The sequence below is a fragment of the Daucus carota genome, chromosome 9, assembly GCF_001625215.2.
Source record: "Daucus carota subsp. sativus chromosome 9, DH1 v3.0, whole genome shotgun sequence".
NCBI lineage: Eukaryota > Viridiplantae > Streptophyta > Magnoliopsida > Apiales > Apiaceae > Daucus > Daucus carota.
Genome location: NC_030389.2, coordinates 44,751,897 through 44,777,659, shown reverse-complemented (window position 1 = coordinate 44,777,659; position 25,763 = coordinate 44,751,897). Strand labels below are relative to the sequence as shown.

At 33.0% G+C, this 25,763-nt stretch overlaps 2 protein-coding genes across 4 annotated transcripts; one reads left to right on the top strand and one right to left on the bottom strand.

The window, feature by feature from the left end:
- Positions 1 to 2,540: 2,540 nt before the first annotated feature.
- LOC108200682 (uncharacterized) lies at positions 2,541 to 7,662 on the bottom strand. 2 transcript variants are annotated; one of them, XM_017368921.2, is made up of 6 exons: positions 7,504 to 7,662; positions 7,251 to 7,424; positions 4,346 to 4,510; positions 3,753 to 3,950; positions 3,270 to 3,373; positions 2,541 to 3,195 (listed from the first exon to the last, which is right to left on the bottom strand). In XM_017368921.2, exons 1-6 carry the CDS (start codon positions 7,559 to 7,561, stop codon positions 3,085 to 3,087), a joined length of 810 nt encoding a protein of 269 aa, XP_017224410.1. In that variant the 5' UTR covers positions 7,562 to 7,662; the 3' UTR covers positions 2,541 to 3,084. The 2 variants fall into 2 exon arrangements, with proteins under 2 accessions (XP_017224410.1, XP_017224408.1); XM_017368919.2 differs by having other exon boundaries at positions 2,541 to 3,191.
- Positions 7,663 to 10,517: 2,855 nt separating this feature from the next.
- On the top strand, positions 10,518 to 25,457 carry LOC108202838 (AP-1 complex subunit gamma-2). Of its 2 annotated transcripts, none has more exons than XM_017371400.2 (18): positions 10,518 to 10,735; positions 13,771 to 14,073; positions 14,184 to 14,325; positions 15,308 to 15,481; positions 16,162 to 16,341; positions 16,723 to 16,877; positions 17,888 to 17,978; positions 18,725 to 18,888; positions 19,106 to 19,160; positions 20,560 to 20,682; positions 20,786 to 20,881; positions 22,225 to 22,352; positions 23,178 to 23,282; positions 23,465 to 23,727; positions 23,982 to 24,236; positions 24,320 to 24,495; positions 24,639 to 24,743; positions 24,932 to 25,457. In XM_017371400.2, the coding sequence occupies exons 1-18, from the start codon at positions 10,704 to 10,706 to the stop codon at positions 25,025 to 25,027; spliced, it is 2,643 nt and encodes an 880-aa protein (XP_017226889.1). In that variant the 5' UTR covers positions 10,518 to 10,703; the 3' UTR covers positions 25,028 to 25,457. The 2 variants fall into 2 exon arrangements, with proteins under 2 accessions (XP_017226889.1, XP_017226890.1); XM_017371401.2 differs by having other exon boundaries at positions 10,571 to 10,735; positions 24,323 to 24,495; positions 24,932 to 25,243.
- The last annotated feature ends 306 nt before the right edge of the window (positions 25,458 to 25,763 follow it).

Here is a 25,763-nt window from a genome sequence, read left to right as displayed (position 1 = left end):
AAACAGGAATGTAGAAGCAGGCTTTGGAAATTTTATTAAACTTTTTAATGAAACATGACAATAATAACTATTTAAATCCAATATTTTTTTAGAGATACAACAAAATAAGGGTGGAAAAAGTACTAAACTATAGAAAGGCTAATCTTATTAGATACTGTTACTAAGCATAATTTTGACTAATTCGATCATAGAGTAAAATTACCCATCCAATCTTATCTCGAATGTAGCATAAATTTATAATAATCTTAATTTTCTTATAGAATAATGTGATATATGGTTAATAAAACAAAATATCATATATTACTTTTTCTTTTTTGTCAGGAAATATCATATACTACTTTATGTGTATACAATGTTAATTACTTGCTATGTGTTATATTTTGACTTTAGCTAAAAACAAATAACATAAATATATTTTAGAGCTAATACTAGGGATTTTCACATTATTAACTATACATATATGTGAGTATTAACGTCATTGTTATCTTTCAGAATTAAATATTTAGGGGTTACAAATCTTTTCGATTGTTTTCTATTAAAAAATTATTTAACAAATTAACTAAAAATTTAATGTGATACTGTCGTTGTTGTCAGGTTGTTCATTATATACTAACATAATTAATAATGTGACTCTTATGATAATTATTGCATTATCATCTACAGTATATTATCATATTGTTGTATATATTTGTTAGGGTTAATAATTTATGTATTTGTTATCTATTAAAAACTTGTTTATTAATTACATCATTTTGCCGAATTATTCATTATATATAAAGACGATCAACGTCCATGTATCATCTTATTCTTACATATACAATCTTATTGTCGTATGTAAATTGAATGCAACTAACTAAATAATTTAGTTATTTTTATATTATCACATGCATATATATATTCAATGAAATTATTGCTGACGTAAATATTTATGTTGTCATAATATCGTACAAAATCTAATTGTCGTATGTAAATAACTAGTATATAATAATTTAATTATTATTACGTTGTCGTGTATATGTTAAGAAAATTATGACTATGGTAAAACGTCACAATGCCATAATCTCGTATAAAAGAGCATGGTCAGCACTCAACAATATTATATTACTTTTATTAGATGTCTATTTGAATATCTATTTTTAAACACATCAGAAAGAATATAGCGCAAGACCAAGCTAAAAAGTAGATTTAAAATAATAAATAACTAAAATAAAAATAATAGACATTTTTTATTAATTTATTTAATAATGCAAATTAAAACGTGAATATTGTGAAGACAAACTTATTATAACATAGCACACAATAATATTCTTTTAAAATACATAAATTAGACTAAAGAACGTTTAGTAACTTGCAGATAAATTGATACAAAAAAATTGTCAAATATTTTATGTACAAATAACAAACATGTAAATAAATAAGAAATTAAATAATGAATGTAGATAATACTTGAATATACTATTATAATGACACAAAAAGTCTTTATAATCTAATTTCATGTCGAACACATTTTCTTTTTGTATTTCCGCTGTATCTAGTTTGGTTGTGGATCTAGAGTGGAAGGTGATGGTTGAATGTATAATGCATCTGTACCAGAGATGGTTCCACCATCGAAGTCAAGGAAAGTGCTTTGGTTCGGATCCTTGTAGTCAAAGGAGTTATCAGATCATCTAAAGCACGTTCTTGCAAATAAATCTGCAGAAGTTAAAAGGGAGAATATATTGTTGAGGTTAAGCCACATGTACGCGTCTCTCTTCTCCTTCCGGTCTTCCTAGTGCATTGTACAATAATTTACTTAACAAAGCAACCTAAAATATGTAGGGTATAAGCAAAGACTTCATCACAGTTTATGTGATCTCGACAATGGTTGGCAATGGCGAGGTCCATGATTTCATCCTCTGCATCGGAGATGATTGGTTAGATGAAGATACTTTGAAAATTGTTTCATCTGCGGAAATTTTTTTTTGCACTGTGGAGCAGAAGCCTGGCAAGGCCAAGTACTATGTCAACGATACTTTTGAAGTTCAGGAGCTGCTCCAGTGGCTTGCTAATGTTTCGAGTACACGGCCAGGCTCCGCTGAAAATCCGCCAAGTTCTCCTTGATTCTATGACAACTGACAAGCGCAGTGTTCGTGAAAATTGGTATAGGAGTGTATATAATGTGGTAAAAAGCAGGTTTTTCTTGTCAAGTCAGAATCCAATTTGTAATGGGAATTATAGGTAAAACAACTATGATGTAAATTTGTATTTGGGGCAAAAGCAGAAAGTTTTCTAGGAATACATTTAAAACCTAATATAAATTACTAAAAAGAAATCAGCACCAACATACCATATGTATTTTACATTAAACATTGTTAAATTAAATAATCTCGATATTTGAGTAGTAATTTATAAAAATTTTGCTATATTAGACAGGTGATCTCATTAACAGTATATTTACTGTAGCAAGTGAGGATGTAAAAAATCTCATTATAATATAGAAAAGAAATGCTTGTTCAGGAAGTAAAAATTGGATTTCAAATGCCAACATTAGAACTTGTGCATAGTAGTTTCAGGATGATTTATATATTAAAGCAATGTCATACAAGCAAATCATATTTACGTTTACAAATGCTGGAGAAAAGTCTTACAAAAAAAACACTTCAGGGTTCAGATATCCCATAAAAGACTAATGATAGAAATCACATACTACATTAGAGGAGCTTGTCGCCTTTACTCTGATTTCTCTTGACAGCACTGGAACAGTTTGCAACTAGTTGAGGCAGTGCTACTGAGTCTGTCTGGTCCGAGAAACAGATTAGATTACCCTGTATCATTTTATCGATCTTGCCGAGATTGTTACATGAACTATCTAACGTAGGAGATATATCTGGTGATTTCATGCTTCCATCAAAACTAACCAAGTCTTGCAACTGATCAGCATATTCTTGGGATTCAGTTATCGTAGTGCAACTCAAGTCATTATCTATCAAAGAAACATAAATTGGCGAGTGCTTCTTGGGCTTTACTTTCTGAATGCTAATCATTAGTGTTACATATGACATGCACAATCTAGTGAGCCTCCTCAGAAAGGCACACATTGTTGAGCTAGCAATTGCGCTTTTGGTGTCGAAGCAAAGTATCACTGCTCCCCTCCCCAGATTGATTAGGAAATGCTTCCATGTCCCGGTGTACCAAAGTTTGCTGGAACCTTCCTGTCTATACAATTCTGTTAAACATGGTGTATATAATCAGCTTTATGTCGGACAGAATACACGTAATAAAAATCTTACATAGGCTGCAACATAAGGGTGAATGAAAAACCCAGCAAGTAATCCGAAAAGGCATGAAACTCCCAAAGCCAGAGTCAGAAGCCAAGCTGAGGTTGTTCCTAGAACTGAAAAAACTAATGTAATCAGTTACAGCATTTTTAGCAAAAAAACTTCTTCTTATACTCCCTTACATTCTTAAGTACTGATTGTTAAGTCAAGAAACCTTATATTAGATGTTGTAATAGATATAAATCATATTACTTTTGGTTAACACTTATTTAATAAATGAATAGTTCTCTATAAATACTAGTAAAGGAATTGTCATTTTATAAAAATTTACAATTAATATTTATTTGAAAGCATGGTATACATCAGATCTCCCTCGCATGGGCCACCTGTTGACTTCTTAATCTTTATACAAGGAAAATATCAACTCATAACCATACTTTTCTCTCGGAGCTATCGTATTTATCAGATTATGCAACAGAACCTTAAAAAGCTTACCAGATGGTGAATCTTTTAAACAATCTTCCGCCTTCAAGTTGATCTGGCGGATCAACTTGTTACCATGATCAGAAATTACTAAAGAACAACTTCCAGGAATAAAACTCAACTCAAAATCATCTGAAAATGATGCATTTCTTGCAGGCCCGTCTGAATGGCCTGGCTTTTGTGAATAACCTCCAGCAATAGTAGTTACACCTAAAAATTGACATTTTTATAGATTTTGTTATACAACAATAAGCATTAAATGAAATAAGCTGATAAAAAATAAGAGAAATGCATAGACAAGAATTTGAAAACCCTAACAAAAACCAACAATGTCTTTATCAACAAAACGCAAGTGGTAAGTTAATCAAACACATAAGAAACAACTATCTCTATCATGCTTTTCACAATCATCTTTAATTATTTTTGTCTAACGCTAGAGTTTCTAGTTACCTACTAAACCATCTTTAGTCACACATATTGTTTATTTTAGATAAATAGCATAGGTACCTACATATTCAGGAAGAACGATAATTTATTTACACACACACACACACCCTTTAAAATGACACGTGCGCGAAGATAGAGAATGTGTATATATCCTACACCTGACTTGCTGATCTTCCTTATAGCATGATTACTCTTATCAGCAACATACAGATTCCCTTTCAAGTCAACCGCAAAACTTTTGGGCTTGTTAAACATTGCTGAATCTAATTCACCGTCTGAAAATCCAGCTGAGCCTTTGCCTGAGTACTTCTTAATCACACCTTCTGCAAAAAAGCCGTATCATGATTAATTAGAATACGCATAATTACATGTGTATGTTCCCTTATAGAATACTGATCACACTACAAAATGAATGTGATGATTATCAAGGAAACATGCCCATCAGAGGGGAAAAAAGGCTTATGGAGATCGAGATCTTATTTGTTCGTCGAAAATGAAGAAGTAAACAAGAGAATAACCCAACAACTATCCCCAAGTTGACAAAAGTAAAATGAAAAGAAAAAAAGAAGCAAAAGGACTAATCACATTCTAAGCTTTCGAATAATTTCTCCATTTTTATGTCCCCTCTTCTCATCCATAACCACCCAACTCCTCACATATCATTACTAAAAAGTAAAAACAGTGAATCTGGCTTTCATATATACCTAATCTAGATGCTTTATAAGCAAAACTGGCAAGTCTTCTTAAAATAACCTGGAGGGTTATCACAAAATTACAAAATCATCGAACTGCTCAGTGAAGACCAGAGAATCTTATATTAACTAATCCAAGGTAAAAAAAATGTAACATATCGTTGTTGGTGATCGAAACGACAAAATCTAATTACATAATATTGTAATCCAATTTATAATTATACAACGCATCAACTCATCAAGGTTTTACCTATGATTACTGATTACTACACATTTATCACCGCATCCAAAATTCTTTTTACACATGCTCACAACACAAAGCATTCAAGTACCAATCAAACCAACTCAATCACCAACTTAACTTAGCACAATAAAATTATTAATTGCTGACCAGTTAGAGTATCTTTGGAATCGTGGAACAAGAGAGTGTAAAAAGCACTTTTAGAAGAATCGAAAAGAAGAACATCAAACAACGTCGTATAAGGAGGTAACAGAGAACAGATTAGTGCCTCTTTCGTTGAGTCTTCTATTATTTTCGATATAACGTGATAATTAACTCATTATTGGATTTTTGACAAATTAGTAAATTACATTATGATCGACCGGATTTCAAAATACGTCTTACTGAGTAACACTTAATTCTAAGAAAAGGATGTTAGTAATGATGCATTTGCATGTCCATATTCGCTGAAATTGACCCGACCTTCTCATTCAGAGATATTTCAAAAGCATGAGATAGCACTATTTTACAGTAGTGTTAAGTTCATAAACTTAGGTTCTTCAAGCATCTGTTTTTTCAGTGCTCGGTAAATATTTATTCCCGCCCGGCCCGGAAATCGAGAACCCAGCCCCCTTCTGATCCATTCATTTCTGCAGGCAGGGAGGCTCCAGAGCGAAGCCCTCGCCTATTCGAGGCCGGGCGGCCTCGCCCCGCAAGCAATATGTATAGTTATAATGTATGCATCATCAAGACTTCAAGGAGCAACGGATTTTCCTGGATCTGCAATCAGTTCACTATCTTCCAGTGGGGCGTGGGAAGATGATTATCTTCACTACTACTGCAATGATTGTCCTGATGGTAAGCAGTCCTGAGTCCTGACTAATTTTTAAACCTACTTTATTGATTTGTTACAGAACTTTACAGTTGCCTTTGTCTATATGATGCTATTGTTTACTAATATCCTACGGTTGTCAGTTTCATGTACATATAGGATCATCTCAACTGGTTATTTTTAACACATGGTAGTATTCCCCTTATAAAGTACTCATCACACTTGAAAAACAATCGGATGGTTATCTAAGAAACATTAGTAAACACGGGGCAGCAAAAGGCTTCCGGGATCAAGATTATCTTTCTTTTTCATTGATAGCAAATAAAGAGTACACAAGAGAATGACCAACTATCCAAAAGTCGATAATAGTACAAATGAGAAAAATCAGGACTAATGACATTCTGAGCTTTCAAATAATTTCTCCTTCTAACCCCCTCTTTTCATCCATTACCGCACAACACTTCACTATTCATTACTAAAAACATTTTATTTGTCTTCCATAAACCTGAACTAGGTATTCTTTAAGCGAAAACGGTGAGGTTTCCCAAATAAACCCGGACTGTCATCAAAAAATTACAAAATCATCAGATCATTTGGAGCAAATACTTTGGAACCGGAAAATCTTATAAATTAAGCAAGTATTAAGTAATTAAGTTAAAAAATGCATTATATCTCTAGTTGCAGATTGAAACTACAAAATTTAATTACATAATATTAAAATATAACATATCGAGGTTTTAAGTACATTTACTATATATTCATTGCCACATCCAAATCTTATGCTACTCACACTCGCAAAACAAAATTTGCATTCACTTAACAAGCGACTCAACTTAATCAACTAACTTAACCGCACCTCACATTCTTCATCGACCTATATTATTGTATGTAAATTCGTGTACAACATGATTATTATGGTGCTAGTAGTAAACACCACAATTCATTACTAAAACCACTTTATCCGTCTTCAATATCCCCAAACCCAGGTGCTCCATAACCAAAAACCGTGACTCTTATCAAATAAACCCAAAGTGTCATAAGAAAATCACAAAATCATCGTAGCGCTTAAAAATGCACAATGCATGATATCTTTTAATGAGCGGAAAGTAATACCATACCATACTACTGTAATCAAATTTCACACGAAGTATCAAGTCATCGAACATTTTACGTAACATTACTAAACATTTATCGCGACATCCAGATTTTATTCTACACACACTCCCGACACAAAATTCACATTTAAGTAACACCAAACCAACTCAATCAACTAACTTAACAACAAAATAAAATTATAAACTAGTGATCAGTTAGAGCACCTCGGGAATCACGAAACGAGAGAGTGTAAAAAGCGCTTCCAGAAGAATCCAGAACAATAAGATCAGACGACGTCGTATCAGACGGCAACACAGAGTACGGATTGATGCCTCTTTTGTTGCCGTCGAGAAGTGTCGTCACGGTGTAGCCTTCTTCATACACAAGCTCACCGCAAACTAATAAAATAATAATAAATATTAGTTAAATTGTGAGCATTTGATGTGTAAAAGATCGTGAGATTAGTTAAAGTGATACCTGAGAATGAAGCTAGGGTTAGGAAATAAAGCATTAGCAGAGGAAGCAGTGTCGCCATTGAGTCTCTTTAGAACGGGAGTGGAGTAGACGTACAAAAATACTCTATAAACAAGTTTTGGGTAGTGGAAGTGGGAATAATGAATTAATGATGCAAAGTTACAAGGTTTGAACGGCGAATTTGTTACCTTAGTAATTCGCACGGATTTGCGATTAAGATAGTTTGACCACTTTGTCAAAAAAAAAAAAAGAAGATAGTTTGACCACTAAATTTATTGTTGGGCAATAAATTGTTCGGGACCAACCTCGTTCAAAAATACTCCTCCCTCCCTCCGTCTGAATTGTTTATTGCTCACACGCATTTTGAGACTCATATAAAGTATAATTTTATAATTTTTTTTAAATAAAAATAAAAATTTTAACATCAAACTTTTATTCAGAGAAAAAAAATTAAAAAATATATTACAGAGCTATACTTTAAATGAGCGTGAAAAAACGTGCCAAAAAGTAACGTAAAAAAATGAGGGGGACAAAAAGAGTATATTACACATTCAATATATATTTTATATTTTATAAATAATTTAATTTTAAAATATTAATATTCATAGACCTGCTGAAAATTAGAATATTGATATTTAATTAATAATGATGTTTAAAATTGTTTTTAAATAATAAAATTTGTACATAATTAATTAATAATGATGTTAATTAATAATATTAAAGATCATAATTGATAATTCTGATATTACTTAAATTTGTTAATTTGTTTAGAATTAATTAATTTGTTTATCAATATTACTTAACATCCGTTAGATAATGAATATTTGAATCTTTTATAATCACAAGCAAATAGCTAATATATATCGATTTGCTAACATTTTTTTTAGGCGATCTTTGTTGGGTCTGATATGCATTAAGTTATCAACTTCAATGTTATAAGTGATATCAGACCGGAAATGCAAAAGTACCGCGCAGGTTTTGTAAATTTGATTATGAACTCAACGATGATGTCGAGCATATAAGAGGGTGTGTTTGTAACATCCCACGTTAATTCGATAAAAGTATTTGGGCCTTTTATAAGCACAAGCAATAGAGATGTATTTGTCCGGAAATGTAAAGATATTGTCTGAATTTCATAAAATGATATTTGTATCATTACACATCAGTTTAAATAAAGAGTATTTGAGATTTTATAAACATACGCACATAATTAATATATACCGATCTGATAGCACTTTTATTAAAAATCATAATAATATTTACATCCAAAATTTATATAATATCACAATATATAATGTGTGTTTTTTGTATACCTAAATTACAAGATCTTCATCTATAAGGATCATATTTTCTTATATAATATAGATCGTAGAAATCGATTATAATTATTAGTTAACAAAATTGATCAAAGTTAATGGAAATTAAGAGAAAATATATCTAAATGACCTCACTCACGCCTATATGCTATCACCCACCCCCTATGTATCATCACCCATCTAAGGCCTATCCTCACCCTTATTTAATTCATCCCGGTCCTGCTAGGGCCTCACCAAAACTTCTCACAGGTCCTGGATAGACTCCACATAGTCTTGAAAGCCAAAACTTTGCTCCATCATGGTTCCATTAAGCCCCGACCCGGCCCTCCTAAGTCCCATTTAGACCCGTCTAGGCCCATCCAATCTCAAAATCCGCGTCATTCTACTTTTTTTTTTTTTGACAAAATGCAAATTCACTCCATTAAATTAAAACAAGTCTAGTCGGGACAGATCCCCAACTGACAATGCAATCAGGTTAATAAACAATAAAACGAGCTAAACAAATAGCCGCATTGTTTCCAGACTGCTTAACACAATGAATCCAATGATTCTTGAAATTGAAAATGAATACAAAGGCTTCTCGAGTAGTCCAGCCTACATCAATCCCGAAAATGGTAGCTTCACAATTGACCTTCACAATAGCTCCATGGCTGTTGCGGTGTTCAGACGACTCAGTTGTAAAAACTAAGCAATGAGGAACAAGAATCCTCGAATAATGAACAACTATAATTTGTGAAAGGTGAGCACATGCGATCACCACCGTTCCAAGCATACCCCAGCTATCTACATGCCGGGAGCCAGCTATAGACATGCCGAAAGTATTAATGATGCGATAAACCAGATCTCCCAAAACTCCATCCCAATCATTCTCATTGATAATGCAGGAAGACATAACAACCACAAATATAACACCCAAAAATTGGGTACTAAATCAACACACGCCAAAAGGCGAGACGGAAAAACACAATCGGACCTTTGATTTCAAAAGATTCGATTTATTCAGAAAACAATCAAGTCCAAGCTCAAATCCGAAACAGATCTGAAAATAAAACTCGATTGGAATTTTCGAGGTTTAAGCAACACTCGATTTTATTGAAAAACAAAAAATAGGTAAATAGTGGAGAAGATGGGAGAGCGAAAATGATTTGGTGGAAGTAGAGGATGAAGGTGAAAAATGGAGAAGTGACGGCTAATTTTGGGAGTCGACCCTCAAAACCCTAATTTGAGAGAGTCATTCTACTTAATCTTATTTAGTTTTCATTTTAGTAGTTTCTATTAAGTAAAACTCTATATATTTATTTATTTTCACGTGATAAACAAATGCTTATGACGGAATATAGAAATCAAAATGCGCCGCTGGCATTATGAATATTATACTTGCATTTCGACCAGTTATTTTTGGTATAGCGAAAGATCCTAAAAATATTTCAAAGATTTAAAAATTTGTTAGAGATTTTTTAATATTTTCCGAATTATAATCAAATTAGAATATAATAAATAATTTGATAAAATATATTTTAAATATTAATCAATAATTTTTAAATAAATCAAATGATTTTAAAACTTATCTATTCCAATAAATTAAAGTTATAAAACTTCCAAGACAATAATGAATTTATTTTTTCTCAGATCTTTTCCATATCCTATTATTTTTGTACAGGTAAAAATAAAACCGGCACAAAACACAAAAGCAGCTAATCAAAAATTCTCAAATTCCAATCCCGGTCCCATTTCCCTCATTTCAGATCCATTTTTATTCGTCTCCTCTCCCGATCTCAATTCTCTGCTCCACATCTACATACAAACTATACATACAATCTATACACACACCTATACATACACGATCCGATCCAGCTCTCGTCGAGCTTCACATTCGCACTCATCACCATGAATCCTTTCTCTTCGGAGACGCGTCTCAGGTATGCGCAATTCGAATTTTAATCACATTTTGTTTTTCTCTCCGTGATTGTTAAAAAATTATGTGTATAATGTTTATTAGACGTATAGAGTTTGTTTTGTGTTAATTTGAATTGCTGAGGTCTTTAAGTCGCGTTAATGTGTGAATTTTAATGAATTGTGATCGTGTTTGATGAATTGCGAAAACTAAGTGGATTACTAGGAGTTCAATTGAATACTAGTTTCGAAAATGTGTAATGTTTGTGTAGTCAGTTTTAGGGATAGAAGATGCTAATTATTCCGCGTTCTCCTTTGGATTTGTAGTAGTTAATTGTTAGGTGAAATTGCATTTAGTGGATGAAAACAAGATTCTAACTATTCTGCAAAAGCCGCGTGTGATGAATTGCGTAAATAAAGTGAATTACTATGAGTAGAACTGAATCTTAGTTTCGAACATGTATAATGTTTGTAACTTTAGTATTAGTGATAGTTGATGCTAATTTATCTGTGTTCTTGATATTTGTCATAGTTAATTGTTAGGTGAAAGTACATATAGAGGACAATAATTACATTTAGTGCTAAGGAGTTCATCCCTGTAAGTCATGCGATGCTGGACTTAGATAATTGTTGGATTTGTGGTAATAATTATTCCGTAAAAGTCGTGTGTGATGAATTGGTTAAATAAAGTGAATTACTAGGAGTAGAATTGAATATTATTTTTGGAAATGTATGATGTTTGAATATTAAGTATTAGTTGTCAGAGATGCTAATTATTCCATGCATTCACTGGACAGCAACAAGATTTAGTACTAATAAGTTTGTAATCTTCAATAGCGTATGCGATGCTGGACTTATCTCGTTGTTAAATTTCTGGTATCTATATTTTCTGAAGACGTCCTTGTATGAATTGATGAATAGGTGAATTAGCAGGACTAAACTAGATAGAATATTATTTTCTAAACTGTACACATTTGTTTTTTAGTCAAGTTATAGGTGATGTTGCGATGTTCGTTTCTCATTTTGTATTTGTAGTTGCTAATTATCTGGTAGGAGTGTTCGATAACATTTATCCAGTGTATGTGCTATGTATGATGTTCTTCTCTCGTTATTAGATTCGTGGTGGTTAATTGTTTCGTAAAGTGCATTTACTGGAGAATAATATGATTTGGAGCTAATAAGTTCGTATTTTCAAGTACATTATGCGATGCTAGTCTTATCTTACTGTTGAATTTGTAAAAGTGCTTTTACAGTACAATAATAAGATTCAGTGCTAAGAAGTTTATGACTTCACTTCACGTATCTTATGCGGTGTTGGTCTTATCTCCTTCCAGAGTCTTTGGTAGTTATTTATTCTATAGAAACGAGTTTACATAAGATTTGCTGCATAAAATTATACATACAATGACCATATGCTGAGCTGTTGTTTGCTGCAAGCTTCTTAAGATTGCTTTTATATGATCTTGTTTTACACAATAGGCATTTTCTGTAGATGAATTAATTCCTATGTGATGTTTAATCAATTACAATGAATCCTTTCTTGCTGGAAACGCATCTCAGGTTAGCACAATCTGAATATTAAATACATTTTCTTTCTCTCTGTAATTGTTGAAACAAATTGTATTTATATATTATTATCATCATTATTATAACAATTTACAAGCAAGTTTGATTAAGATGTTTCAAGTTTTCTTGTATATTTATTTGAATTTCTGAGGTGTTCAACTTGTGGTAATGTATGAATTGTTATGAATTATGATTGCTTGATATATTGCGCTAGTAAAGGGAATTACTTGGAGTTCAATTAAATTTTTAGTTTTGGAAATGTATAATTTTTGTATTCAGTAGTAGTGATTGGTGATGCTAATTATTTCGTGTTTCTCTCATTGTTGAATTATTTGAGCTAAATTCTACGTGAAAGTGCATTTAGGACAACAAGATTTAGTTCTCAGAAGTTTATAATTTACATACCTTATAAAATGCTGGTCTTATTGCTTCGGTAGCCTAACGAATCCTCGTATCTCCACACACCCCAAACCGGATAATCAAATTCCTGGGTATACTTGGATACTCATAAAATCTCACCTAAAAATTTTCTTTTACACAATTTGTAGAACAAAGATAAATAATTCGATGTAAAGATGTATGTTTTAAATGCTTATATAATGTATTTGATTCTCTTTCTCACATAAATTTGTCACTTTTGTTAATGGACTTTATCATTCATAATATCCTATCCCCATACTGCTACCACCCACACTCATGCTCCTTAGGTCTTATGTTTTTTTTGAATTTGTGGTAGCTAATTATTGCATGAAAGTTCATGTTTGATAATTTGCTTGAATAAACTGAATACCAGGATTCAAAGGTAGAATCGAAGTTCAGTTTCCGAAATGTACATGTTTGTGTAGTACCTTTAGTACAAGTGATGGGTGATTTTGCAATGTTGGCATTTCTCGTTGTTATATATCCTAGTCGCTCATTATTTTGTGAGAATGCTTTGAGAGGAGATTAATTATTCAGCATATGTGATATTGGATGATGTTTCCTTATTGTTGAATTTGTGGTAGGTAATTGTTTTGTATAAGTCTGTTTAAAGGACAATGATAAGATTTAGTGCTAACAAGTTTATTTTTTCACGTAACTTACGTGATGCTAGTCTTATCTAATTGTTGAATTTGTAGAAGTGTGTTTACAGTACAAAAGTAAGATTCAGTGCTAAGAAGTTCGTAATTTCAAATACCTTACGCGATGCTGGTATTATCTCCTTGTTGAATCCGTCACAACTAATTATTCTCTAAAAACCGAAGTACAGAGCAATAATAAGATTTGCTAAGTTCTCATACCTTAAATTTGTAACTAAAATAACTGTGCTTAGTTTGCTTCGAGATTTTAAAATTGGCTTCCATATAAGATGACCTTGATTTGATCGTTAGGCATTTTTTGTAGGTGTAATAAGTGAAAACATAAGTAGAATGGAAATATGATTTACTATAAGGACACAAATGATGTGTAGTTTTCTGGCACCTATGTGATGTTTACTTGCTTGTTGTCAATTCAGGGACATGATTCGGGCTATACGTGCTTGCAAAACTGCAGCAGAAGAACGGGCTGTTGTAAGAAAGGAGTGTGCTACTATACGTGCTTCAGTTAGTGATAGCGATAATGATTATAAGCATCGGAATCTTGCAAAACTCATGTTTATTCACATGCTTGGTTATCCTACACATTTTGGTCAAATGGAATGCCTGAAGTTAATTGCAGCTCCCGGTTTCCCCGACAAGCGAATAGGATATCTAGGGCTTATGTTACTGCTTGACGAAAGACAAGAAGTTCTAATGCTGGTCACAAATTCACTAAAGCAGTATCCATTCTTCTATTGTCATTACACAAGTTTATCATTCGTATATTTCTATATGGCTGTATGTGTGCTTAATTCGTTATTCTTATATGGTGATCTTAACTTATATTTAGAGATCTTAATCACGCAAACCAGTATATCGTGGGACTTGCTCTTTGTGCATTAGGGAACATTTCTTCTGCAGAAATGGCTCGGGATCTTGCACCTGAAGTTGAAAGGTTGCTGCTATTTCGTGATCCAAATATACGGAAGAAAGTGAGTCATTATACAGTCTATTTTTTGGCCTGGGGCCAAGATGAATGTGTACATGGCTTCCTCTATTTCCATACTCTCTGTTACTTTTCTATAAGGTTACTAATATTAGCTACATGGTATTGTCATCTTGATTTTTTTTGTGATTCTCTATATGGAACAACTGTTGTGATATTACTACGCATGAAGTGTAGCTCACTCGTTTGCTGATTTATATTTCTGTTATTTGTGTTATGTTAGGTTTAATTTTTTTTTTTTTTTTGTCAGGTTATGTTAGGTTTAATTATCTAAAGATAATCATATAACTTGTCATTCCGGATATAACCAAACAAGTAAAAGAATTCAGGATCATTCTTTTCCTCCTTACTTCCCTTTCTGAATTCCATTATGTTTCCCAGAGAGGAACCAAACGCCCCCTTAGTGTAAATGTTTAAATGTTTTATTCTGTCAATGGGAATTCGTCCCTTTCTTTTAATACTCCTTTCATCTCATTTTAGATATCCCTTTTGCAATTATTTTTTGTCCTTGATTAATTTTCTCTCTTTTTTCAATGTGTATATATCAATAATCTTCCATAATTACCCCTTCTTATTCGCCATTTTTAAGTCAATATAATGAGGTTGAGGACATAATGATATATTCTTATAGTTTAAACAATATTACACGTAATATTTTTGGATAACAAAACATACAGTTCTGTAACTATAGTTAGTGGATGTATATGAGTTTTTCTTCATTTGTTCTGTGGGTGTCATTGCTCACACATCATCTTTAAGAGCCATTCGTGTTTTCACAGTTATGGTGTTGCTACTTACAACTATATATAAGACGACATATTCATCTTATCCTTTATATTGCCGGAAGTCTGATTTTACTTTAGTATTTAACTTTATTTGCAGATGTTATTCTATCTCTCACTTACGTTTCTACAGCGTTTTACATATATCATCATAGCAGTTTCTCACTGTAATTTGTTTTGTTGTAGGCAGCATTGTGCTCTATAAGGATTATAAAGAAAGTTCCTGACCTTGCGGAAAACTTTGTAAACTCTGCTGCTGCCTTGCTTAAAGAGAAGCACCATGGAGTATTGTTAACTGGAGTCCAACTTTGTACTGATCTGTGTAAAGTTAGTGCGGAGGCCCTTGAATATATTAGAAAGGTATCATGGCCTACCTAGTATCTAAAGTACATACACTAATCTTCAAATTAGATATTTCAGTTGTTATAAGTGATACAATGAACCTATGAATAGCCTTGCCTGAAACTTCACCCCAGACGTCAAGGATATGAGATGGCTCATCAGTGGAGTGACTCTATGATTATACACATTTTTACTTAAGTAATCCGAATGCTTGTTATTTTACATTAGTTCTAGGTAAAGACTGTGCTAAATAATGTTGCAGAACCAGCCCCTCCAGTGTTTGTATGCTACGCCAATCTGCAATTAATTGTCATTGATGTAGGTGTGTTCTGGTATTTTTCCTTGAGCATTGGTGTCTGTGTGTGTATGACACTTTTTGTAGGCAAGAAATATTGGTTTAAAACAGGTTCCTTGTTTTAGACATGGAAGTGGATTTATATAGCTTTTATACTTGTGTTAGTTCTTATTCGTGGTTTTTTAAAGAGGACATGTGATTATGGCACATAGTAAAAATATGCACCTGGACCAATCTCCTAGAGCTTGTTTGATATTGTAATTTTTGTTAAATATTATCCATAATTTTTCCACATAGCCACTATTTAATGCTGTTTTAAGATTTGATCCGCTGGTTTGAGCAATATAGTGCTGATAAGCATATTCCTATTTCTTTGATTTTCTAATGCCTTGTGCCTATCCAGAGATGTACTGAAGGCCTGGTCAAGGTCCTAAAGGATGTTGTGAACAGTCCATATGTGCCCGAGTATGATGTGTCTGGGATTGCAGATCCTTTTCTTCATATAAGATTACTTAGGCTTTTACGTGTCTTAGGACATGGAGATGCTGATGCCAGTGATTGCATGAACGACATTCTTGCTCAGGTGTGTTTCCTTATAATACATGATTATGACATTTTGTAGTTCTGAGGTTGTTGGAATATGATAAGTAGCCAAAGTGCGACTGCACATGAATGAAAAATGCTTTTTTGTTTTTATAAATGACGTGCCACCTTTATATATAAATGTTGCCTGTGATTATGTATAATTAGTAGAGAACAAACTTTTTGATAATACTATTATAAGCAATGTACCTGAAATTAGTGAATGGAAGTCCATTATGTTTTAAAATATTTAGATTGATAGCTATCATTATATTGCATCCTTATAACCATTTATATAAATATTATTTTCAAGGTCTAACTTAGAAATGACAAATTCTACCATATGATAATATTGTACATTTTTTATGCTTTAATCTTACAGGTTGCGTCAAAGACCGAGTCAAACAAAAACGCAGGAAATGCAATTCTTTATGAGTGCGTTGAAACTATTATGAGCATTGAAGATAATAGTGGCTTACGTGTGCTTGCTATTAATATTTTGGGAAGATTTTTATCAAATCGGGACAATAATATCAGGTCATTTTCTTTCTTTGTCTTGTTCAACATTTGCCTTTATATTTCCGTGCTGACTTTATATAGTCTTTGACTATCGTTATAGATTTGTTCAAAAGCTACAAGATTGCATTGTGGTTGTCATTGTGAGCTGCTTGTCATGTTTAGCTATACTTTTCTTCTATTGGTATTGTTGAGCTGTTGCCACTTTCCTCACTAATGCTGCACTACCCTGTAGTTATAGTGTACTTTATAGATGAATATGTTAGCTACATAATAGAGATTTATTTTTGAATTTATTAACTTAAGTATAAGTGGTAGGAATAGTTTTCAGAAATAATAAATAAATGCAGCGAGGCTATCTATATACACTCTATTGCACATTGAAGAATTGAATTTTATTAACCTATATAGAATTCAAATAGGCTTACACTCATTATCAATTAGTTAAGTTTACTATTATGGGGGTTATACTATGAATTTGTGCAGTGGTCAAAATAACTTGTGTGTTCCCTTTACCTATGTCACCTGATAATTATTTCCAAAGCTTGTTATTATATATCTTAGGGGTCACTTGGAATATTAATCCACACATTCATTAATGCTCCCTCCTTTCACCTGTATTGTCTATTGACATACTGTCATGTTATAGCAATCACATCATATCAATTAATATTTACTACAAATTTGCCTTATTTTCATAACCAAAATAAATTAATTTGGCCAAAGATACCTTTAAACAAAATAATACTTATTTCATGACAATTTACCATGATAAGTGAATGTGGACACTGTAAGATTGTATAATATGTGAAGTTATATGCAGTAGCATGCATGACAATTGTAATGTGTAGCAGACCTCATGAATAGATATCCAAGACCAAGAGAATCAATCACTTATGCTTGTGCTCTTTAAAGAGTCATAGTTTTCACATAGTTGAATTTGCAAATACTTGGTCAAGGTGATTATTATGTAGGTAGCAATTGGCTTATCAATTTTGTTTTACTGAGCTAAACCTCTCAATTTATGCCAGATATGTTGCACTGAACATGCTGATGAGAGCTATTACAGTTGATTCTCAGGCAGTGCAAAGGCATCGAGCAACCATTTTGGAATGTGTGAAGGTAGAGAACTTGCTCTGGTTTTAGTGTTACAAAGTATAAAAGTGGAAGAAGTAGTTATTGTTTCTGGATCTTCTTTGAAGTTTGAAGTTTATGGGATTTGCTGGATCTTGAATGCAAGTTAAAATTTATATGCCGAGTAAAACCTTTAGTGAATTTTCTTGGATTAGCCCTTGGCATATGATGAAATCCAATGTGGCAGCCAGCATATATCAAAAAGAGGAAAAAGTCTAGAAGCATTTATCAAATAAAAAATTCTAGAAACTGGCATTACCAACTTAAACTACTTAATTTTCAATTCCTAGTTAGTTAAGTAATGTATCCCAGGCCATCTCTTGTACCCAAAAGTTACAAATTACTAAATAAAAATCATTTAAGTTTTTTTTTTCTGCTCTTTTGTGCAAACAATCATGCATATTGGTCACTAAAGATGCTATTATTTAATTTAATTTTCAGTTATGGCTTAGATAATCAGATTGTATAGCTAACTTGTATGGTTGACCGAGACATAGCTCCGTCTGAACGGGTTACGACTTACAATATATTGGTCTTCTTTCTACGTGTCTCGTTGTACATTTCTTGAAGATACTTACACCTCATTCATATTACTTATAGGAAGTTTAGTTACTTTTTAAGACCTCGATATTAAATTGTTTCCAGTTCCAATTCAGTCATGGAACAATGCAGAGTCTGCTTACATTTGTGTCATACCTGGTGAAGCTTCTGACATTTTGCTTATTCCTTTCCAGGAATCAGATGCTTCAATTCGTAAAAGGGCCCTCGAACTTGTCTATCTTTTGGTGAATGAGAACAATGTAAAGCTTTTGACAAAGGATCTTATTGATTATCTGGAAATAAGTGACCAAGAGTTCAAGGGAGATCTTACTGCTAGAATTTGCTCTATTGTAGAAAAGTGAGATGAATGTTCCGTTATGATATTTCTTTTAAAGCCTATCATTCCTGCTTTATCTGTGGTGTTGTGGCCGTAAATTGGCAGCTTGTTTCATACAGAAACCTTAGGTTTCTTGGCTACATAAATCTTGTCGATGATGGAGTTGATGTTTATTCGTTATATTGTTTATCTTGTAAGTTGTGGCAATACATTATGTACTCTCTCTTTTTCTGTGTAGGTTTTCACCAGAAAAAATTTGGTACATTGATCAAATGCTCCAAGTTCTGTCTGAGGTATGCAACTTGAGGACGTACTCCCTACTTTACTTTTTTGCTTGATCTTACTGCTGAACTTTACTCAGTCACATAGTAAAGTTTCATATTCTATCAAACAAAGGTTTGAGATACCAGTTCATACTTCATAGCCTTATGACCGTTATTGTTCTTAGTAATCGTCCATCTCTGCTCATTGCAGACACATGGGGGACTGTGATCCAATATATTTATAGAGTAGATGGAAAGTAACTTTCCTCTAGAATATGTTCTGTTAGTAGTAAAATAAATATAGTTTTTTTTTATAACTAATTCTAGGCTTCTAGTACTTTTTACATTATTTTTCTGTTATCCTAATAGTTGGCTAAGAGTACATTCTTTTGCAAATCAAAAATGCTGCTGCTCAATCTGTATTGTTTTCTTTTGGTAAAAAATAAAATAAGATGAAAGTGGGATTTTAAGAGAGAATACATGCCCTGAAATTTATAGTCTCTCAAATGGTATGCCCAAGCAATATGTATCAGTTTCTTGAATGTGTTAAATTACTTAAGAAATGAAAGGGGGGATTTTAAGAGAGGATACCTGCCCTGAAATTTGTAGTCTATCAAACAGTGTGCCCAAGGTTTCATGAATGCGTTAAATTACTTTGATACAGGGCATTCAGTTTGACTTATCATTTACTCCCTCTGTCCCATTTAATTGTATACGTTTCTTTTCAACTGCTCGACACGCATTTCAATGCTCTTATAAAACATAGTTCCGTAACTTATTTTTGAGATTTTCTTTTTCTGAATAAAAATATAACATCCAAACTTTAATTCAGAAAAAGAAAATTTTAAAAATAAATTACACAACTACACTTTACAGGAGCATTAAAGTCCGTGCCGCGTCCCCGTCCCCCAATGTATACTACTCAGGGGGACGGAGGGAGTATCAAGTTCAAGCAGTCTTTTGTAGACATGTTTTTTCCCACTTTAGATGAGACGTATGTGATTGTATAGGGTTAGTTGATCATAATTATCATAATCATGTATGATGGTGTTAAATGTCGCTACGTTCTTGCAAATAAATGGACGCTCATTTTCCTATGCATGCATGCATGCCCATCTATGCCAACATTTATAATTGTTTGTTGCCTGTTTCATGTGTATACATGTCATTTTGATCAAATGCTGTTTAGGTTTTGCAGTTCTAGATTGTAGTGCTTCAGGATTTTGTTATAATTTTTAGTTAGTTCTTTGTAAAAATCACATATATGTGTGGCTTTTTATATTAGTTATTTTTAACCAGCTTTAATGCATCTTCAAGTGTATTTCTTTTATGAAATTGTTTTATGCTCAAATATTGCCCAAAAGGTAGCTAATTTGGTTTGTATTTGAGCGTGTGTATATATTAATCATTTCTTTGATATGCTTAGTAGGCTGGAAATTATGTGAAAGATGAAGTCTGGCATGCACTTATCGTTGTAATCAGCAATGCTTCTGATCTTCATGGATACACCGTAAGATTACTATACAGAGCAGTCCAAAAGTCAGTTGACCAGGTATATAATATGTCGGAGTTGGTTCAATTGGAACTTGACATGCCAGAATAATTAATTTTTTATTTATGTACGTACTAAAAGGGCAATTCTTTATGTCAATCAGGGAGTTCTTGTGCGAGTGGCTGTGTGGTGTATAGGAGAATATGGTGATATGTTGGTGAACAGTGTTGGAACACTAGCCATAGAGGAACCAATAACTGTGAGCTCTTGTTCCTCTACTTGAATCAATGCAATATATATTGTGACATTAGAACGAAGATTTACAAGTTAAATGGACATATACTCATATAGTAAAAGGTTCCATTGACTAGTAAAATAGATAAATGCCACGCAATATGTTCTTCCTTGTTTCTGGGAGCATATAAATTTTCCAATTGTACAGTTGCAATTGCTTGCTCTGTCATCGTGTCTTTCTTGTAATTTTAGTCGCAAGTTGTTTGACCTAGCTTGCAGAGGTGTTTCTTTTCTTCAAAAAAATTTCATGAAAGTTTTCCAAATTAAGTCTTACCATGTGCTATTGTATATATGTATCTATAAGATGTGTATATATATCTATCTATGGGTTGCGCTTAAGAGAGAACCGATCCTTAAAATAGAACCGTAGAACCATTAAGGTTCTGCTGCAGAACTCCAAATTTTAAATAGACTTTCAGGATCTAAATCTAAATACATGTTTTTTGCATCGTTGTGTATGTTGAGAAATAATTTCAAAATATAATACATAAACACGACATATTTTGCATGTGAAGTTCTGCTACGGAACACTATTTAATACCGAAATAAAACTAATGGTTCTAAGGCTTCTTAGGATAAGGGTTCTAAGTGGAACATATATATATATATATATATATATATATATATATATATATATATATATAGGGATAGGATCAAATAAAAACTTTTTTAAGTTACAAACTTACAAACTTTTTTTTATTCCCCTATCGTGTTAATCCTTAGTTATATAAAGTATCCATGTTGAAAATTTTTCAAAAAACATCACAATTTTTAAAAATAACACATAAATAAATCGCGTTTTCAACACATTTATAACTGGGGTTCAACATCGGGTGTTGAACACTAATTATCATTGTGTTGAATATATCTAAAAATATGTTTAAACTATACCTCTAGGGTTTGGGTAGGGTCTAGAAACATAAATATTAGTTATATAACATGTTTACCTTAGTTCTTACATTTAAAAATTGGTTTATGTATTTCTCCACCACTATTTTAGTCAATGTTCAACAAAAAATGTTGAAAAAATGTTGAACTCAAGTTATATATGCGTTGAACAAAAAAAGTTTGTAAGTTTGTAAGTTTGTACCAGAACCCTCCCCGATATATATATATATATATATATATATATATATATATATATATATATATATATATATATATATACACACATACTTATTTCAACATTCAGATATAACAGCCGGGTAGTTAATTATTATTATTATTTTTTTAATATTGTGACACTTTTTCTATTGTTATTGGCCATTATCATGATTAAGATACTTACAATCCTGTTTTCTTTAACAGGTAACCGAGTCTGACACCATAGATGTGATAGAGACCGCCATTAAGCACCATACCTCAGATCTAACTACTCAAGCAATGTGTTTAATTGCTTTGTTGAAGCTATCCTGTCGTTTCCCATCTTGCTCAGAGTATGTTGGCATCTCTTTGCTTATGTATAAAAGATTTGTGTTATATTTAGTATTGTTTATCATTTTACTTTCATCATTTCTGCCTTTTACAAACCACTTGCTTGTGCGTACTTTCTTTCAACTCCCCTGGTTACTGGCCCCCTAAAGTTCTATTAGGTTCCAACTTCAAATATATTAAGTGTTATACATCAGGACACACAAAATTGTAAATTTTTAAAAAATTGATCAGCAATCTAAAAACAACTTCTTGTGCAACCGGAATGAATGAAGTTTTAGAAAATGTTATACCACCCAAAATTTCTAACCAACCTTTGGAAAATCTTTTGTGAGACCGATATGGGAATTTTACAGGCAAGCATTTCTAAGCTTTTTTCTGTACAACTTAGCATCACCTGACCACTCAAGACTAGTACAGTTGGAGTCCTATTATTTGTACTATTTATAAGGAACTCGCTAGGACTCCGTTGGACTTGCTCTAAGAATGATAGATGGTGTGCTTGACTGCTTGTAGCTGAAGGCAAGGGAAGGATATAGGGAGAGTAGAATATGATCGGAAGATATGTAGGGGGCAGTGATAGTTGTGGTTGAGTCATGAGTGTAGGGCCTAGTGGAAAATATATGTTCTTCTCCGTTTGGTGTGATCCGTATTGTACTTTCAGTGCTTCATATGTTCCACTTGTTTTCCTACTGAGTGGTGCACAACATTCCCTACTGTATTACTATCAAATCAGAGAACAAGTCAGTCTGGAGTTTCCTTTTCTTTGTGACCAATATGACCTGGTAATTAATATGTCAATGATAACTGAACATTGATTACTCTCTCAGGAGGATACAAGACATCATCGTCCAAAACAAAGGAAGCCTTGTGCTTGAACTTCAGCAACGATCTATTGAGTTCAACTCTATTATTCAAAAGCATCAAAATATAAGGTATACTTCGTAATACATAGATCCTGGTTAATCTTTGTATAGTTTAAAGAAAAAATTGCTTGTTCTTAACTAGTAAGTCGTAATGCTGTCTTGGGCAGTGTATGCTGATATATTACATAGCTTCTGTTTTAATTATTTTATTAACTATAATAACGCCTTACTATGCTACTGACTATCTTCAGGTCTGCTCTGTGTGAAAGGATGCCAGTACTTGATGAGTCAACTTACAGTGTAAGGAGGGCTGGTTCATTACCAGCTGCTGCTTCATCTTTACAAGCTTCAGCAGTAACTCTTTCAAATGGTGTTACCAAACCCAATGCCGCTCCTCTTGTTGATTTACTAGATCTTAGTTCGGATGATGCTCCAGTACCAAATCCTTCACATGGCAATGATTTTCTTCATGATCTTCTTGGTGTTGATTTATCTTCTGGTCTATCACAGGCAGGTAAGCTTCAGATTGAGATGCATGACTGTTTTCTGTTGTAATGTTTCCTGAACTAGGACCTAGGAGATGTCTAAGGAAACAGAGCACCTAAATTCAGTTTTTCACTTTAGTTCTTAAGTTGAACTTTTTACAAGCACAATATTATTTTGATGCACAATAATCATTATATTATATGTATCTAAGATATTGATTATAGTTCTGGAGGATTTGGTATATATTCTCTGCTGTTCTCTTAGCCATCCACCAAATTTTAGGTACAAACCAGCCTCAGAAAAGTGGCACTGATGCCTTATTGGATCTATTGTCAATTGGAACAACTCCAGCTCCAAGTAACTTTTCTGCACTAGATGGTTTATCTTTGGGTCAAGGTGCCGATACAACAGTAAGTGCATTAGCGGGATTAGCATCAACTTCAACAGCAATACCTGCTACACAACCCTCACCTTTAGTTGGAAGTTCTCCTGTGCTGGATTTGTTAAATGGATTTGGGCCTTCTGAGCATATCCAGGGTATGATTGCAACTACTAATGCTTGAACAATGCTTAGCCTGTGATTTGCTGGCAAAATATTAACAACTTTATTTGTAACACAGAAGAGAGTGTGCCTGCTTATCCATCAATAGTTGCATTTGAGAGCAACAACTTGAAGATGACGTTCAACTTTTCAAAGCAACCTGGAAATTTACAGTCGACACATATAGAGGCTACGTTTATTAACAAGTCATCCAATGTCTATTCAGAATTTATGTTTCAAGCAGCAGTTCCAAAGGTAATATAAGACACATGAATGCTTTCCGTGCTCTATTTATCCATGCTGTCACTCTCTTTGACCTGCGATGTTTAATTGTTAGAACGTTATCTCTCACTCTTTTGTATTTGTGCGTATTGTAACATTTGTGTTTTAATTCACAGTTCCTTCAGTTGCATTTGGACCCTGCTAGCAGCAATACCCTTCCAGCAAGTGGAGAAGGGTCAATCACACAAAAACTACGTGTTACCAATAGCCAACACGGCAAGGTATGGTTTGTGAGCAAGCAGCATTGCATTTTGATTACCAATTTTATTTTAAAACTATCATTAGTACAGTATATAACATGAGAATATACGTGCTCTAAAAACTTTGTGAAGATAAAACAGAAAGGATGGGCATTAGTGTTCACACAAGTCAAAGAGAGAATCCCATTTAACTATTTTCTGATTTTCAGAAATCCCTTGTGATGCGCATTCGGATCGCTTACAAATTGAACAATGAAGATGTTTTGGAGCAAGGACAAATAAGCAATTTTCCTCATGGTTTATAAGCATATATGGTTCACAACATGACAAATATGAGCATTAATTATCATCCCCCCACAGATAAGTCTCTTTTTGAGCCTCCAGAGGTTTTTTAGTCCTGTTCTGTTGATTTTTGTAATTTTCATAGTGTCATGGTTTGGGGGCAATTGCTGTAATAATAGGATTTTTAGTCGGTTGATCTTGGGACCCATATAAAGCTTCACATCTTGTTTTCCCTTTTATCACTCCCCTGCAATTTTTATTTTTATTCTTACATTGTGATGGGATATCTCCTACACAAGTGATTATATGGTAAACAGAAATTTTGAGGCCTAGTGAGCAGCATGTCATAAGAACTAGAAGTACTTTTGGTTGTATTACAGTTCTGTATAAAAGATTGTGTAAATTATTATTTATTTGTGAAATTGTATCATATATTACAGTTTTTGAAAGTCATATTACAAGGTTTGTGTGTTTAATGCAGTAGGAGCTTGTTGAATGACTTAAACTCTGGACTTGATTCATTTATTAGCTATTCATTTTCTCTACTTCGTATCCTAAATTCCTAATTTGCATTCTGATTATCAGTTAGCTCCAGAACAAGAGTTTACTCCGAGTTTCCATTTACAAAATGTATTGAGAATTTATGACAGCTATTTAACAGTAGATAGACACTCGTTGAAAGTACGGCTGTCTGCTGCCTGTTCAAAATAGTCTATTGTTTGAGAAAGGGGTTGCAGTACAAGACGTTGATAAGATAAA